This window comes from Stegostoma tigrinum, chromosome 31 (genome assembly GCF_030684315.1).
Source record: "Stegostoma tigrinum isolate sSteTig4 chromosome 31, sSteTig4.hap1, whole genome shotgun sequence".
Lineage (NCBI taxonomy): Eukaryota > Metazoa > Chordata > Chondrichthyes > Orectolobiformes > Stegostomatidae > Stegostoma > Stegostoma tigrinum.
In genome coordinates, this window is record NC_081384.1 from 6,044,672 (window position 1) to 6,058,187 (window position 13,516).

Here is a 13,516-nt window from a genome sequence, read left to right on the forward strand (position 1 = left end):
CATGTGGTGGGGTGTTGAGGCCATTTGGAGAAGAGATATTTTCCCAGAGAGAGAACCAAAGAACAGAGTCAAATGTGAGTTCAACAGAGCTACATTTCACACAAGTCTCTTTATAGCCAACATGAGTAATACTGGTTTGAACTGTAGACAAGATTGTTTGTTTAACCTAGTATCCAGGGACTAATGAATATCAGAAGATGCCAAGAAAAGAACATTTCTAACAATGGCTATTACTGGTCACTGGGGATCACCACTATACCTTAACTCAACCAAATAGTTCTGTGTGGCCTGTAGTTAGATGTCACATGTTTTACTGGTGTCTCTTGCTTTCAACGTATGGTGTTCCAGAAAATTCCTCCTTAGCAAAGTCACCAAATAAGGAATACTTATGTTAATAGTTAATTCCCAATGGGCTTGTCTGAATGTTTGTTTGTGTTGGAGTTCATAATGCAATGCTTGCTGAACAAAATTACTCATACATAATCAAAGATTTGCATTTTCATATTTTCTTATATTGGCTGAAGTGTCTTGAGAGAATAGCTAATGGATATTGTGAAAAATGGCTGCATTCAAATTTCTTGCAGGAACCCTTCCTTTAAAACACAGGCGTAGCATCTGATTTCTTCTTTTCCGAGGTGACTGAAATTGCACGTTATTTTTGAATCTGATAGTTAAACAAGTAGCTGATATCCTTAATGTCAGCCATTTATTTCTTGCACTTTGATCTCCACTTCTAAGGAGAAAATCCTCAACTGTATTGTCAAAGCAAAAAATACTGAAAATGCAAATAATTACTTTAAAATTTTTAATTTACATTTGAAGTCCTTTGCCATATTACAGCGTTCTGCTTTATTTGTGGCCCATTGACACAACTGTTTTGTCTTGTGATCCTAACGTTTACCACTAACCATGTTAGTTGTACTGATAGCTAATATGCTGAACAGCCCCTAATGTATGTTTGTTTTTGTTAAACTTACAGATTCAACTACAAGTGATTCAGCAAAGTCTAAGGTAAGGACTATAATATTTGGAAACTTTAGATATTCATCTGTTTTCCCAGTAACTGCAGCTACTGTTTCTAAACAATCTTCTTTTCCTAAGATTTACTCGTGCCTACTGACTGACATGCTATAATCTCTCCACACACCTTAACTTTATTTAAATCAAGACAAATCTCACTGCCTGGAGGATATTCTTCCATAAAAATCAAAACTGATACGTCTTTGTCTTTCTATAATCTTCAGATGCCGAAAATCTTAGGTAAAACACAGTTGGTTTAACTTAACTACCACCAATTGAGCTATCTCCATGATTTTCATTTGCCTTGATGATGCTGTATCTTCCTGCTTCTCAGAATTTCTTAAGAAGAGGAAAACACTCTTAATTACATATTCATAATTAAAACATATTATAATTGCATTCGGTAAGACTCAATTGCTAGTCATAGTCATACAGCACGGAAACAGACCCTTCGGTCTGACCAGCCCATGCTGACCATGATCCCAAGCTAACCTAGTCCCACCTGCCTGCTCTTGGCCCATATCCCTCCAGGCATTTCTTATACATGTACTTATCTAAATGTCTTTTAAACATTGTAACTGTACCCACATCCACCACTTCCTCTGGAAGTTCATTCCACACATGAACCATTGGCTGTGTTTAAAAAAAAAATTGTCCTTTGTGTCTTCTTTACATTCTTCTCTTATCGCCTAAAAAATATGCCCCCTATTCTTGAAATCCCTCATGGTAGGGAAAAGGCACCTGTCATTCGCCTTACCTATACTGCTCATGATTTTGTAAACCTCTACAAGGTCACCCCAATCTCCTATGTTCCAGTGAGAAAAGGTCCCAACCTATCCTGCCTCACCTTATAAGTCAAACCCTACATTCCTGATAACAGCCTGGTAGATCTCCACTGAACCCTCTCTGGTTTAATAATACCCTTCCTATAACAGGGCAGCCTGATCTGGATACAGTATTCCAGAAGAGGCCTCATCGATATCTTGTACAGCCTCAACATAACGTCCCAACTCCTATACTGAAAAGGTCTGAGCAGTGGGGGCATGCGTGCTAAATGCTTTCTTAACCACTGTCTATGTGATGTAAATTTCAAAGAATTACGTACCTGAACGCCTAGATCTCTGTTCCACAACTTTACCCAAGGCATCACTTTTAATTGTAAAAGTCCAGCCCTTGTTTGTTTTACCAAAATGTAATACTTTGTATCTATCCAAATTAAATACCATCTGCCATTCTTCGGCCTTTTGACCCAATTGATCGAGATATTTTGTAATCTTAGACAACCTTCTTCACTGTCCGCTATATATCAAGTTCGGTGTCGTTGGCAAATTTATTAACCATGCCTTCTAAAGTCACATCTGAATAATTCATATAAATGACGAACAAAAGTGGACCCAGCACCGATCCCTGTGGAACACTGCTGTTCACAGATCTGCAGTCTGAAAAGCAACTCTCCACCATCACTCTGCCTCCTGCCATTAAGCCAGTTGGCAAGCTCACCCTGAATCCCACGTGATCTAACTTTGCTAATTAGTCTACCATACAGAACCTTGTCAAAGGCTTTACTAAAGTCTAAGTAAACGATGTCGTCTGCTCTGCCCTCATCAATCTTTTTGGTTACTTCCTCAAAAAATGATTTCATTGAAGTTTGTGATAAAAAACATTTGTGATTTCCCTCACATTGAGCTATGCTGACTATCCCTAATCACTTCTTACCTCTTCAATTGCGCACAAAACTTATCTTTCAGAATTACTTCTAATAATTTACCCAACAGCAAACTCAAACTCACAGGTTTATAGTTCCCAGCCCTGCTTACATCTTTTCTTAGACAAAGGCATGACATTAACGTCTCTCCAGTTATCCGGAACCTCACCCACAGATACAAATGATAGAAATATTTCTGCAAGAGACCCCACAAATTGTGTCAATCAAATGTTGTTTAATAAGGATAATACCGTTGTTATTCTGTTTAGTTAAACTGATTCTCACAGAGGAAATGTCCTTTGATGACTTGATTTAGGTAGGATGACAGTACTTTTGATTTCTTCTGCCATAGCATCAGCAACTCACCAAGAATCTCGTGCTAATAGTCCAATGAGAGCAAATCAGCATGCATCAAAATAAATTAAACTATTTTTTAAATGATTTTTGATCCATGGAGAATTGTGAAGCGTGTCCTTCAAGGTCAAAAGATGCAGCATCTCTGGTGACCATAAATCATAAGGAGTTGCACAGAAAAGAAGGTATGGGGAGATGATGGCCTAGTGGTATTATCGCTGGACTGTTAAACTGGAGACCCAGGTAATATTCTGGGGCTCTGAGTTCAAATCCTGCCATGGTGGATGGTGGAATTTGAATTTTTAAAAAATCTGGAATTAAGAGCCTAATGATCGTGAATCCATTGTTGATTGTCAGAAAAAACCCACCTGGTTCACTAATGTCCTTTAGGGAAGGAAACTGACACCCTTACCTGGTCTGGCCTACATGAGACTCCAGACCCACAGCAATGTGGTTGACTCTTAACTGCGCTCTGGGCAATTAGGGATGGGCAATAAATGCTGCCCAGCCAGCGACGTCCTCGTCCCACGAATACATAAAAAGAAGCATTCAACTTTTAGTATATTCATTCAGTAATTTTCTCCAATAAAATTGATTTAACTGCAGATGCTGTAAATCAGGAACAAAAACAGAAATTGTTGGAAAAGCTCAGCACGTCTGGCAGCATCTGTGGAGAGAAATTAGAGTTAATGTTTTGGGTACAGTCACCCTTCCTCAATTGATGGTAGCTAGAAAAATGTTGGTTTATGTGCAGAAGTTAGGGTGGGGGGAGTGGGTAAGGAGGTAAACAAATAGGTGGGGATAGAGCACAAACAGTGAGAAGAACAGTTGGACAGGCAAAGGAGTTGATAACAATCCAACTGAGAAGGTGCACAGCTATTAATAGAGACTGTCAGTGCTAACGCTGGATTGTGTGAAATAACAGACTGAACAAGGCCTGAAGTGTTGGGGTTGGGATGAGGATATGGGAGAACACAAGTCCTAAAGTGGTTGAACTTAAAATTGAGTCCAGAAGGCTGTTGCATTCCCAAGTGAAAAACGAGATGCTGATGTTGCAGCTTGCACTGGACTTCGCTGGAGCACTGTAGCAAGCCTGAGACAGATGTTGGCCAAAGAACAGCATAGTATGTTGAAGTGGTAGACAGAAGGAAACTCGGGATCGGTTTTGCGGACAGAATGTAGGTATTCTGCGAAGCGGTCACCCAGTCTATGCTTGTTTCGCTAATACCAAGGAGACCACATTGTGAGCGGCGAATGCTGTAAACTAGATTGTGGGAGGTGCAAGTAAAGTGCTGGTTCACCTGGAAGGTATGTTTGGGCTGTTGAATACTGAGGACAGAGCAAAGAAATAAACAGATATTATACCTGCGGGTGCAGGGGAAGGTGCTGTGCAGTTCGGGCTGGGGGCTATGAGGGTGTTGGGATTAGAAAAAAAGTGGACCAGAATGTCCCAGAGTACATGTGCAAGGCTGAGAAGGGAGGGGAGGGGAATATGTGTCTGGACGTGGCGGAAATGGCAGTTGATGATCTTCTGAATGTAGATGCCGGTGGGATAGTAGTTAGGACAGGGGGATCCTATTGCTGTTGTGGGAGTGAAGAGAGGGGATGATGGCCAAAGTACAGGAGATGGGTCACACCCAGCTGAGGGCTCTGTCGATAACAGTGCTGGGGAATCCTTGGTTGATGAAGAAGGCAGACAATTTGGAGGTTCCCTTGTTGAAGTTAGCGTCATCAGAACAGGTGTAACGGAGACAGAGGAACTCGGAGAATGGAATAGAGTCTTTCTGGGAAGTAGAGTGTGAGGATGTATATACAAGGTAGCTATGTGAGTCGGTGGGTTTCTCACCTGAACCATTTATATAAGTAACAACAAAAGTGGATCCAGCACCAATCCCTGTGGAACATCGCTGATCACAGAACTTCAGTCCAAAAACAGCCCTGTACCATCACTCTTTGTCTCCTACAGTTAAGCTAATTTTTTGTATAATTGACCCTGAGTCGCATGTGATGTGATGGACTGTATCCCCACCTGTCATTTACTCCTTACCCTCCCACATGGTACCTGCTCTCCCTCATGTTTTAACGTATTGTTTGGATCTTTTTTTCCCAAAAGTTTCAAAACAATGTATCAGCTTAGAAAATAGTAGTTACTGCTCCAAGAAATCAAAGAAATCAGCACCAACGCTAAACAAAAAACCTCAAAAATGGAGCAGCTGTTACAGCCACAATTTTCTCCTGTACACCGTCTTATTTTAAGAAAGGTATTAAGGAAACACTAGGGAACCGTAGATGCTGAGCCTGATATCAGTGGTGGACAAGTTGTTGGAGAGTATTCTGAGGGATAGGATTTACACCTATTTGGAAAGGCAAGGACTGATTAAGGATAGTCAACATGGCTCTGTACATGGGAAATCATGCCTCACTAAATTAAGTTTTTTTTCAAAGAAGTGATGAAGAGGATTGATGAAGGCAGGGTGTTGAATATTATCTATTGACTTCAGTAAGGCATTCAACAAACTTCTGCATAGTAGACTGGTTAATAAGGTTAGATCACATGGAATACAAGGAGAACTAGCCATTTGGATACAAAATTGGCTCAAAGGTAGGAGACAAAGTGTGGTGGTGGAGGAACAAAAACATGTGGCTGGAAAAACTCAGCAGGTCTGACAGCAACTGTGACGAAAAATTCAGAGTTAATGTTTCGAGTCCAGTGACCCTTACTCTGAACAGTTTTTGTTCCTGATTTACAGCGTCTGCTGTTCTTTCGGTTTTTATTTAGTGGTGGTGGAGGGTTGCATTTTGGATTGGAGGCTTGGGCCACCGCTGTGCTGCAGGAATCCATGCTGGCTCCATTGCTTTTTGTCATTTATATAAATGATTTGGATGTGAATATGGGAGGTATGGGTTAGTGAGTTTGCAGATGCACTAAAATTAGTGATGTAGCAGACAGCGAGAAAGGTTACCTCCGAGTACAATGGGGCCTTGATCTGAAGGGCTGAGGGGTGGCAATTGTAGTTTAATCTAGATAAGTGTGAAGTGCTCCGTTTGGTAGGGCAAATCAGAGTAGGACTTGGACACTTAAAGGTAAGTTCCTGGGGAGTATTGCTGAACAAAGAGACCTTTGCAGGTTCATAATTCCTTGAAAGTGGAGCTTCAGGTGGATAAATTAGTGAAGAAGGTATTTGGTACACTTGTCTTTATTGGTCAGAGACATTGTATATATGAGTTGGGAAGTCATGTTGAGGTTAGGCCACTTTAGGAATACTGAATTTAATTCTGATATCCCTGCTGTAGACAAGATGTTAAATTTGAAAGAGTTCAGAAAAGATCTACAAGGATTTTGCCAGGGTTGGAGGGTTTGAGCTACAGCGAGAAGTTGAATAGTCTGGGGCTATTTACCCTGGAGTGTGGTTGGCTCCTGGGTGAGCTTATAGAAGTTTATAAGCTCATGAGGGACATGGCTTGAGTGAATAGTCAAGGTTTTTTCCTCAGGGTATGGTAGTCCAAAACTAGAGGGCAAAGAATTAAAAAGGAGCTAAGGGGCAACTTTATCACATAGAGGGTGACACATGTATGGAAAGAGCTACCAGGGAAAATAGTGGAGGCTGGAACAATTAACGGCATTTAAAAGACCTCTGGATGGGGTACATGAATAGGAAGGGTTTAGCGGGATATAGGGCAAATGCTGGCAAATGGGACGAGATTAATTTAGGATATCTGGTTGGCATGGACAAGTTGGACCGAAGGCTCTGATTCTGTGCTGTACAACTCTGACTGTTAAGCAGTGGATAATTTCCTATTGTAAACCTGTTTGTATCTTTGATTCTATTACTCTGCCTGTAGCTACAGTTTAACTGTGGTCCATAAATCTTTACATGTCCTGTGTGTTTCTGCTTCATTGGCACGGGGTTGGTTCGCTTAGGTTGGTGATGCAGAGTCATGCCAGTAGGACAGGATTGTTCTTCTACCGGCTGAGGTTACCATGAAGGTCCATTCTTGTCAACCCGCCACTCTCAACACCAGTTGTGTCTGTAATGAGAGAACAGCACTATAGTCCTCTGGAATTATGGCAACTTTACACAAAAGAAAACAGACTTTATAATTAAACACCAATAAGAAAAAGCCAGATATGTGAAAAATTTGCAGATGATCAGTCAGCAGGTGGAAGGCCAGTTAACATTTTTAGAACAATGCCTTCAGTAGAACTGAGTTCAGGTGAAGAATCTTTACTCAATATGTTACTCCGCTTACGGTAATGAACTTTTTTTGTTTAGTAACATTTCAGTAATGTTAAGGGAACTAATTTTTGTTATGCATAATTACAGGGATCGTGGGGATCCAGAAAGGATCTGTACAACAAGGAGCTGGTGATGTCAATCTTTGCAGCAGCCAACCGTAAGAGAAAAAAGCAAAAAGAGGCAAAGGTGCTTGAGAGTAGCACAGATGATGATTCAGAACATGAACCTATTAAGGCTATTAACAAAGATGGAGCAGTAGACAAAACAGAAGCAGACAGACAGAAAGATGCAACTGAACAGAAGGAGAGACAGTTGGCAAATACCAGAAACAGAGGAGTACAGCAAATTCGTCAACCTATTGCTAATAAAGAACTTCAGAAGATGTCAGGAGAATCTAATAATTCCAAACAGAGCGATATCCAGAGATCCCAGTGGGAGCATGTTGATGAATCCACTCTAAACTCTTCATCTCCACAATGTAGTCCATCCTCAGTTGGTCTTGAATGTTCATTTAAAGAAGGACCCTCCCTCAAATTATTGGATTCAGAAGGAAGAAACAGTACAGGTAGCCAGACAACTACTGTAAGTCCTCAGTCTCACAGTAATAGTGAAATATTTTCCAGAAATCCCAAGCTGAAGATGTGGCAGATGGAGCACAGAGAGACAATTCCCACTGATGCTAGCTCCGTTGTTTCAGGATATTCGACAATTTCATCCACAGTAACAACCCTAGATCACAACTTTAGTTCTGAGGTACAATCGATTGCAGAAAGCAGGGGTGATGAAGCTGATGATGAAAGAAGCGAGCTCATCAGTGAGTATGGAGGCCCCATTGAAACAGACAATGAAAGTGGCTATCTTACACGGACATTGCCAGGCAAGGCCTCGCACTCACGGCAGGAAAGAGGCAGACTTTGTCGCCATGAGTCAGATAGCAACACAAGCTCTGACAAAGAAGGAATTCCAGTACACAAACTCAACAGTAGACCATCTTTTAATTCTCACAAATTAATCCAGTGCGATACATTGGCTAGAAAGAAGTTGACCAAACCAAAAACAGAACATGAACTTAATGCAAAAATCAATGAAGGTAATGAGTCCCCAGTGGTAATAAATCTGTTTGATAATTTGAATTATCCCAATCTCACCAACAAACATAATATTCTTAAGTGTGACCCTGACAAAAATGATGTAACCCAAACATCAAAACAAGCACTGACTGATCACACGAAACTGCGATTGAAAACTTCTGCAGATGATATGTTTGGAGTAGGGCTGAGAAAACAGAACTCTCCAGAGACAAGGAGAAAGAAGAACATTAGGAGGAGACACACAGTAGTGGTGCAGAATGACTTATCAGAGTTTCACTTTAGAGAATGCCAGGATACACCACTGGAAAGTAAAGACAGTGGCTACAGGTCGGGCAAACCATCCACCATGCATCAGTTTGAGAAAAATGTCAATTTGAGGGAAACTTTGGATACTGGAGGAGATGTACAACCAATCGATTTAGAATCAAAAAATTGTTTGATTCACCAGACTGATAGTTTACATTCTAAACAGCCAGGACCCAATAATAAGCATTCAAATAGCAATAACAATTCAGAATGTCAGCATCCTACTTCACTGTCATCCCCATCAACTACCTTGACATCAGGTCAAGCTAGAGACAGTGACTCAAATTCTACCAAGCCTGTAACAGACACGAAGGCTCAGAAATATGCACCCTCTTCTCGATTCCATCAGTACCTCTGATTGAAATTAGTTTAGGCTAAAATATTCAGGAGCTAGGCCAAGTAATGGGTTTGCCTTTTTCCCCAATTAACAAGTTTTACAAAAAAAAGCCTTCTCCTTGAGAGATAAGCTTAAAATCTAGCATTCCAAGTTAAAGTAGCAGTAATTACTGCACTTTTATTATCTTCCCTCATTCAAACAATGTCCACTTTGTGAAATATTGTTTATCTGTTGCTTGGAATTTTTCTAATTTTCACTCTTCCTCTGAAGAAATATGCTAAAGAGACATTCAAAATACTCCTTTTTTTAAAAAAAAAGTAAAGCATTATTTGTAAATAACAGGGAATAATTTAAAAATGACTGATAAAAAAAAGCCTTTTTCATTAAGAATAGTTTCTGCAGGGCCTTGAATGATCTCTTGCTGTCACTGAAACAAATGCCAATAAAAAATGACCATTTTCAGTTCCCAACATAGTTTCTGTGGAGATTTTTTTGGTTTCCTTTCACAGGCTCAGACAGAGCGACTTTCCATCTGGAAGTTAAGAATCCTGATATAATTCTTTCTGTAGACATCAGATCTATATTCACAAGTGGCTGATTGGAATTTTTAAGTGACCCTTGCAAAAATCAAGAATTGCAAACTAAAAACACAGGTTATACTCCAACTAAGTCAGAAGTCACACAACACCAGCAAATTAAACTAGAGACCCATAAGTTAACTATTCTGGTGAAGTACCTTTAACTAAACATTAACTTATTTTTGCCTTTAGGTGCTGGCACAACTATGGACTATTGCGGAGCAGTGTGGATTTGGGCTTTAAAAAAAGCAAATGATAGTAAATTGGTTGTATTTAGTTACTGGTTGGTGCAGTTTAGGTGTTTTTAGAAACTAACATTTTGATCATGCTTTTATAGTTAGTATGAAAGCAACTACTTTTTTGAACTTGCTTCTTCTCCTTCTATTATCAATCGGTTTTAATTTTAAAAATCTCAGTTTTGGTTGCTCAGTTTAACATGGTTGACCTGGAATTCACTGCAGTTGTCTTTCTAGGGTGTATCCTACTCTATAGAAAGTATGTTTCACTTGTTTTGCATATTTTGCAAGTAAAACTTGTTGTCTCTCAGTTTCAGTTAACAAAAAGAAAGAAAAAGAAGTGTGATACATCGTTAAACGTCTGTCTTGCAAGAAAAACTAATTAACAAAATAGCATTACATAACAATTATAGGCAAATATGACTTTCGTTTCACTGAACTGTAGTAGCATACAGCTATTTCTCAGTGAAATCTTTGTCATATTATCCTGTAATTCCTACTCTCTTGATTTGGCTCCAGCACTTCCTGATAGAATTGCTGTAATTGAAACTTGCTGAGTGGGGCACAAATCCTAGTGTCCTTTCACTGAATTTAAATATTGACAGAATTTGATACTTATTTGCCAAATATTTTATCGTTTTTTCCACTTCACGTTCTTGCATTTTGCGCTTTCTGGATACCATCCTTGACTGAGAATTGGTGAAGATGATCAGATTGCAGCCTTGTGCTGATCTGTTTGCAGTGAGCACTTTAAGAACAACCTAGGGTGTGTTTAATACACCCATACAGGAATCTTGGGTGTAGGTCCACTCTGTTCAATTGTTGGATTTCCTTTGAGGATTTTCTGTGAATCTGAGAGAATGTAGATTAAAGAAGCAATCAGAATAAAACCATGTTTGACTGACTTAAAATGTTCCTCATCTAAGAACCAATTGTGCCAGAATGCCATCCTTAATTAAATAGTTCAACCAGAAATCCAAATAAGCGCAACCATCAGCCTTCAGCAAAAATGTCAACGGTAAGTAATTTTTAGTGCTTGAGGCTGGTAACTGGTTACTGGTATGTTAAATGGGGTGAAGCACTTGGCCAGTAAGTTCCTTGCAGCTGCATCCACCCTGCTGCCATAGCTTCATTAGAAATGTGGTATAAATCCTGTCATTTCCAAAATGGGGGTTTTACTGCACTTCCACAGGAGTTGCAGGGTGCAACATGCGGAGTGGCAAGGGGATTTCCAAATCCATGCATAATTTTGAAGATAAGGTTCATGACGCTTGAAGTTGACCAATCCCCTCATTTATTTTTGACCCTCAGAAAATTAGTGAATTCATGGTTGTGGACAGATCAGATAGTTGACAGCACTTAATTTGTTTTAAATATTTGCTACAGAATTCAGTCATGAAACTCTCATCAACAGGGTACTTGATTAAAGTTTTCTAACCTATCCAAGAATAGGTTTTGCTTATTACAATTTAACATGCTACTATTCTATCAGAGATTTAATTTATGTTTAGTTATTAAGAATTCAGTTTGTAAAAAGACTTAACCTGTTCTCTTAAATATAATTTTCTACAACTAATGCACTAATCACAGAATTATTTATAATGTGTATTTATTTATTAAAGATTCAATTCCCAATCTAACAAGATAACATTTTGTGATTTAACTAAGATGTCATTCTTGCAGTTGCTATCTCTATGTTAAAATATTTGATAAATTGTCTTTATTAGTGAGAGAAGTATTTCATGAATTGTGCATCTTATTATCATTATAACAGAATGGTCCAAGTATGTGATGTTGAATTTTGATGTAAATATGATTTGAAATAGATTTTAAAACATTTGTCAAATAGTTTTTCATAGATTCAGTGCTGCTTTAGCGTAAATTTTTAGTGGTATTTTACTGTTTGATATGTAAAACATATAGTATGAATTTGAACATAAATTTGATATTAATCACAATGTAATAAACTGAGGTAGTACTTAGTGTCCAGTACACCCTGCACCTTTAAAGGGACAGCGTAGTATCATGGAGTTCACATCAATTCTACATGCAGTTTGTAGTCACAACAGTGTTCAAAAAGGTCCTCTGATATTCTCCAGTTAATCCCATCAGTAGTTTTGGTTGAGAATGGTCTCTGGCTTGATCCTGGTCTTTATTCTTGACTTTGCTGAACTGATTGATCTCAAGTCAGGTGCAGGAATGCCAGTTAACATTGGCTTTACACACAGAAAATAGCTGTTATTGAAACATCTATACACCAAAACTGGTCTGCGCTTTCTGGAACATTGATCAGGCAGTCAAAGTGTGGCTGGGAGGTTTTAGTGGACCAGATGATATATTAAAGAAATAAAAAATGATTTTGTTAAGGGACCTGTACAAAAAAGAATTCAGATTAGTTTTGGAAATATAATTTCCGTAGAATCCTTTTACATTTCCCACCCATTTTTGCTTTCCAACATAAACATTCCACATGTTTTCTGCTCTTCAACCAGTTAGAAGTAACATTTAGTTAACTTGCACTTATGAATTTGTTGTCTTGGTCACTCGTCATGCTAATGTAACCTTTGCACATCACAGGATCACATGAATATAATTATAGTTGCATTAATTCACACATGAGAGTGGGTTGGGGTTTGGCTTTGTGCTTTGGAGAGATTTTCAGTTGAACACCATAGATGTTTTAAAATTTATTCACTAATGAGGTAACTGAAAGATTAGATTTTTCTCAACTCGCAACACACACAATTCAAACAAGTCAAATAATTAGTCCATAATGAATGAGTAATTTTATCCTGGTTTTATGGGACAGCTGCCTGTTTCCTATCAATGGTTGGATTCCCCAGTTGAACACAGTGCAAATAAGTTGTATATTCTATCACATTTTATTTAACATGTGATGGCAATAGAATGGCAATGTGGCTAATAACTCAGTTGAAAGTAGATAATTTAGACTAATTCCAAATTCCTGCCAAAACAGCATGGTTCCGTGGCTCAGGCAGTTAGCAACTGCATCCAAAGTCAACATTGCTTTTTTCACAAGCTGCTCAGTACTTTTGAAACAAATGGCAAAGGTTCTATATTGTGTCTCTGACTTGAGCGTTCTTATTATCTGGCGGCAACCGTTTAATTTCCAAACCCCATTCACACCATCAAAGAAAGAGATAAGGATACATGTATTTAACTTGAAACTTCACCAATAGTGTTCATGCGCTTTACTCACAAGGTAGATGAAACATTCAGCCCATTTTTGTTCATACACTGAGGAAGAATCTACAGCCCCTCATCTTCTTTGATCCCTACCCACTGCAGCGTATAATAGTTCCATTGTAACACTCTTCAAGATTATGGATTTAAGCTCCTTTGTAGGACTTGTCTGATTTACCTCAGTGCTACAATTAATTGATATGCCAATTTCCATGGACCATCACCTAGTGGACACACCTCAACAATACTAGTACTGTTTGTTTCTCTGCAAGCACGTGAGGGTTTTGTACTGAGAGAGAGCCCAGAATTGTCCTGAACCTGAAATAAAAACAAATTGCTGGAAAATCTCAGGTGTGGCAGCACCTGTGAAAAGTGAAAAAGAGTTAATGTTTCGAGCCCAGTGACCCTTCTTTAGAACTACAATTAATGCTGCTTTCTGTCCATAGA

General features: G+C 39.0%; 1 protein-coding gene across 1 annotated transcript in view; it reads left to right on the forward strand.

Moving 5' to 3' along the window:
• The window catches only part of LOC125466199 (rho GTPase-activating protein 23-like), a 219,179-nt gene extending 205,826 nt beyond the window's left edge, over positions 1-13,353 (forward strand). Inside the window, exons 24-25 of the mRNA XM_048560405.2 lie at positions 980-1,011; positions 7,405-13,353. Of these exons, the coding sequence (XP_048416362.2) occupies positions 980-1,011; positions 7,405-9,072 (1,700 nt within the window). The 3' untranslated portion in view covers positions 9,073-13,353. The remainder of the gene's footprint in view (positions 1-979; positions 1,012-7,404) is intronic.
• The last annotated feature ends 163 nt before the right edge of the window (positions 13,354-13,516 follow it).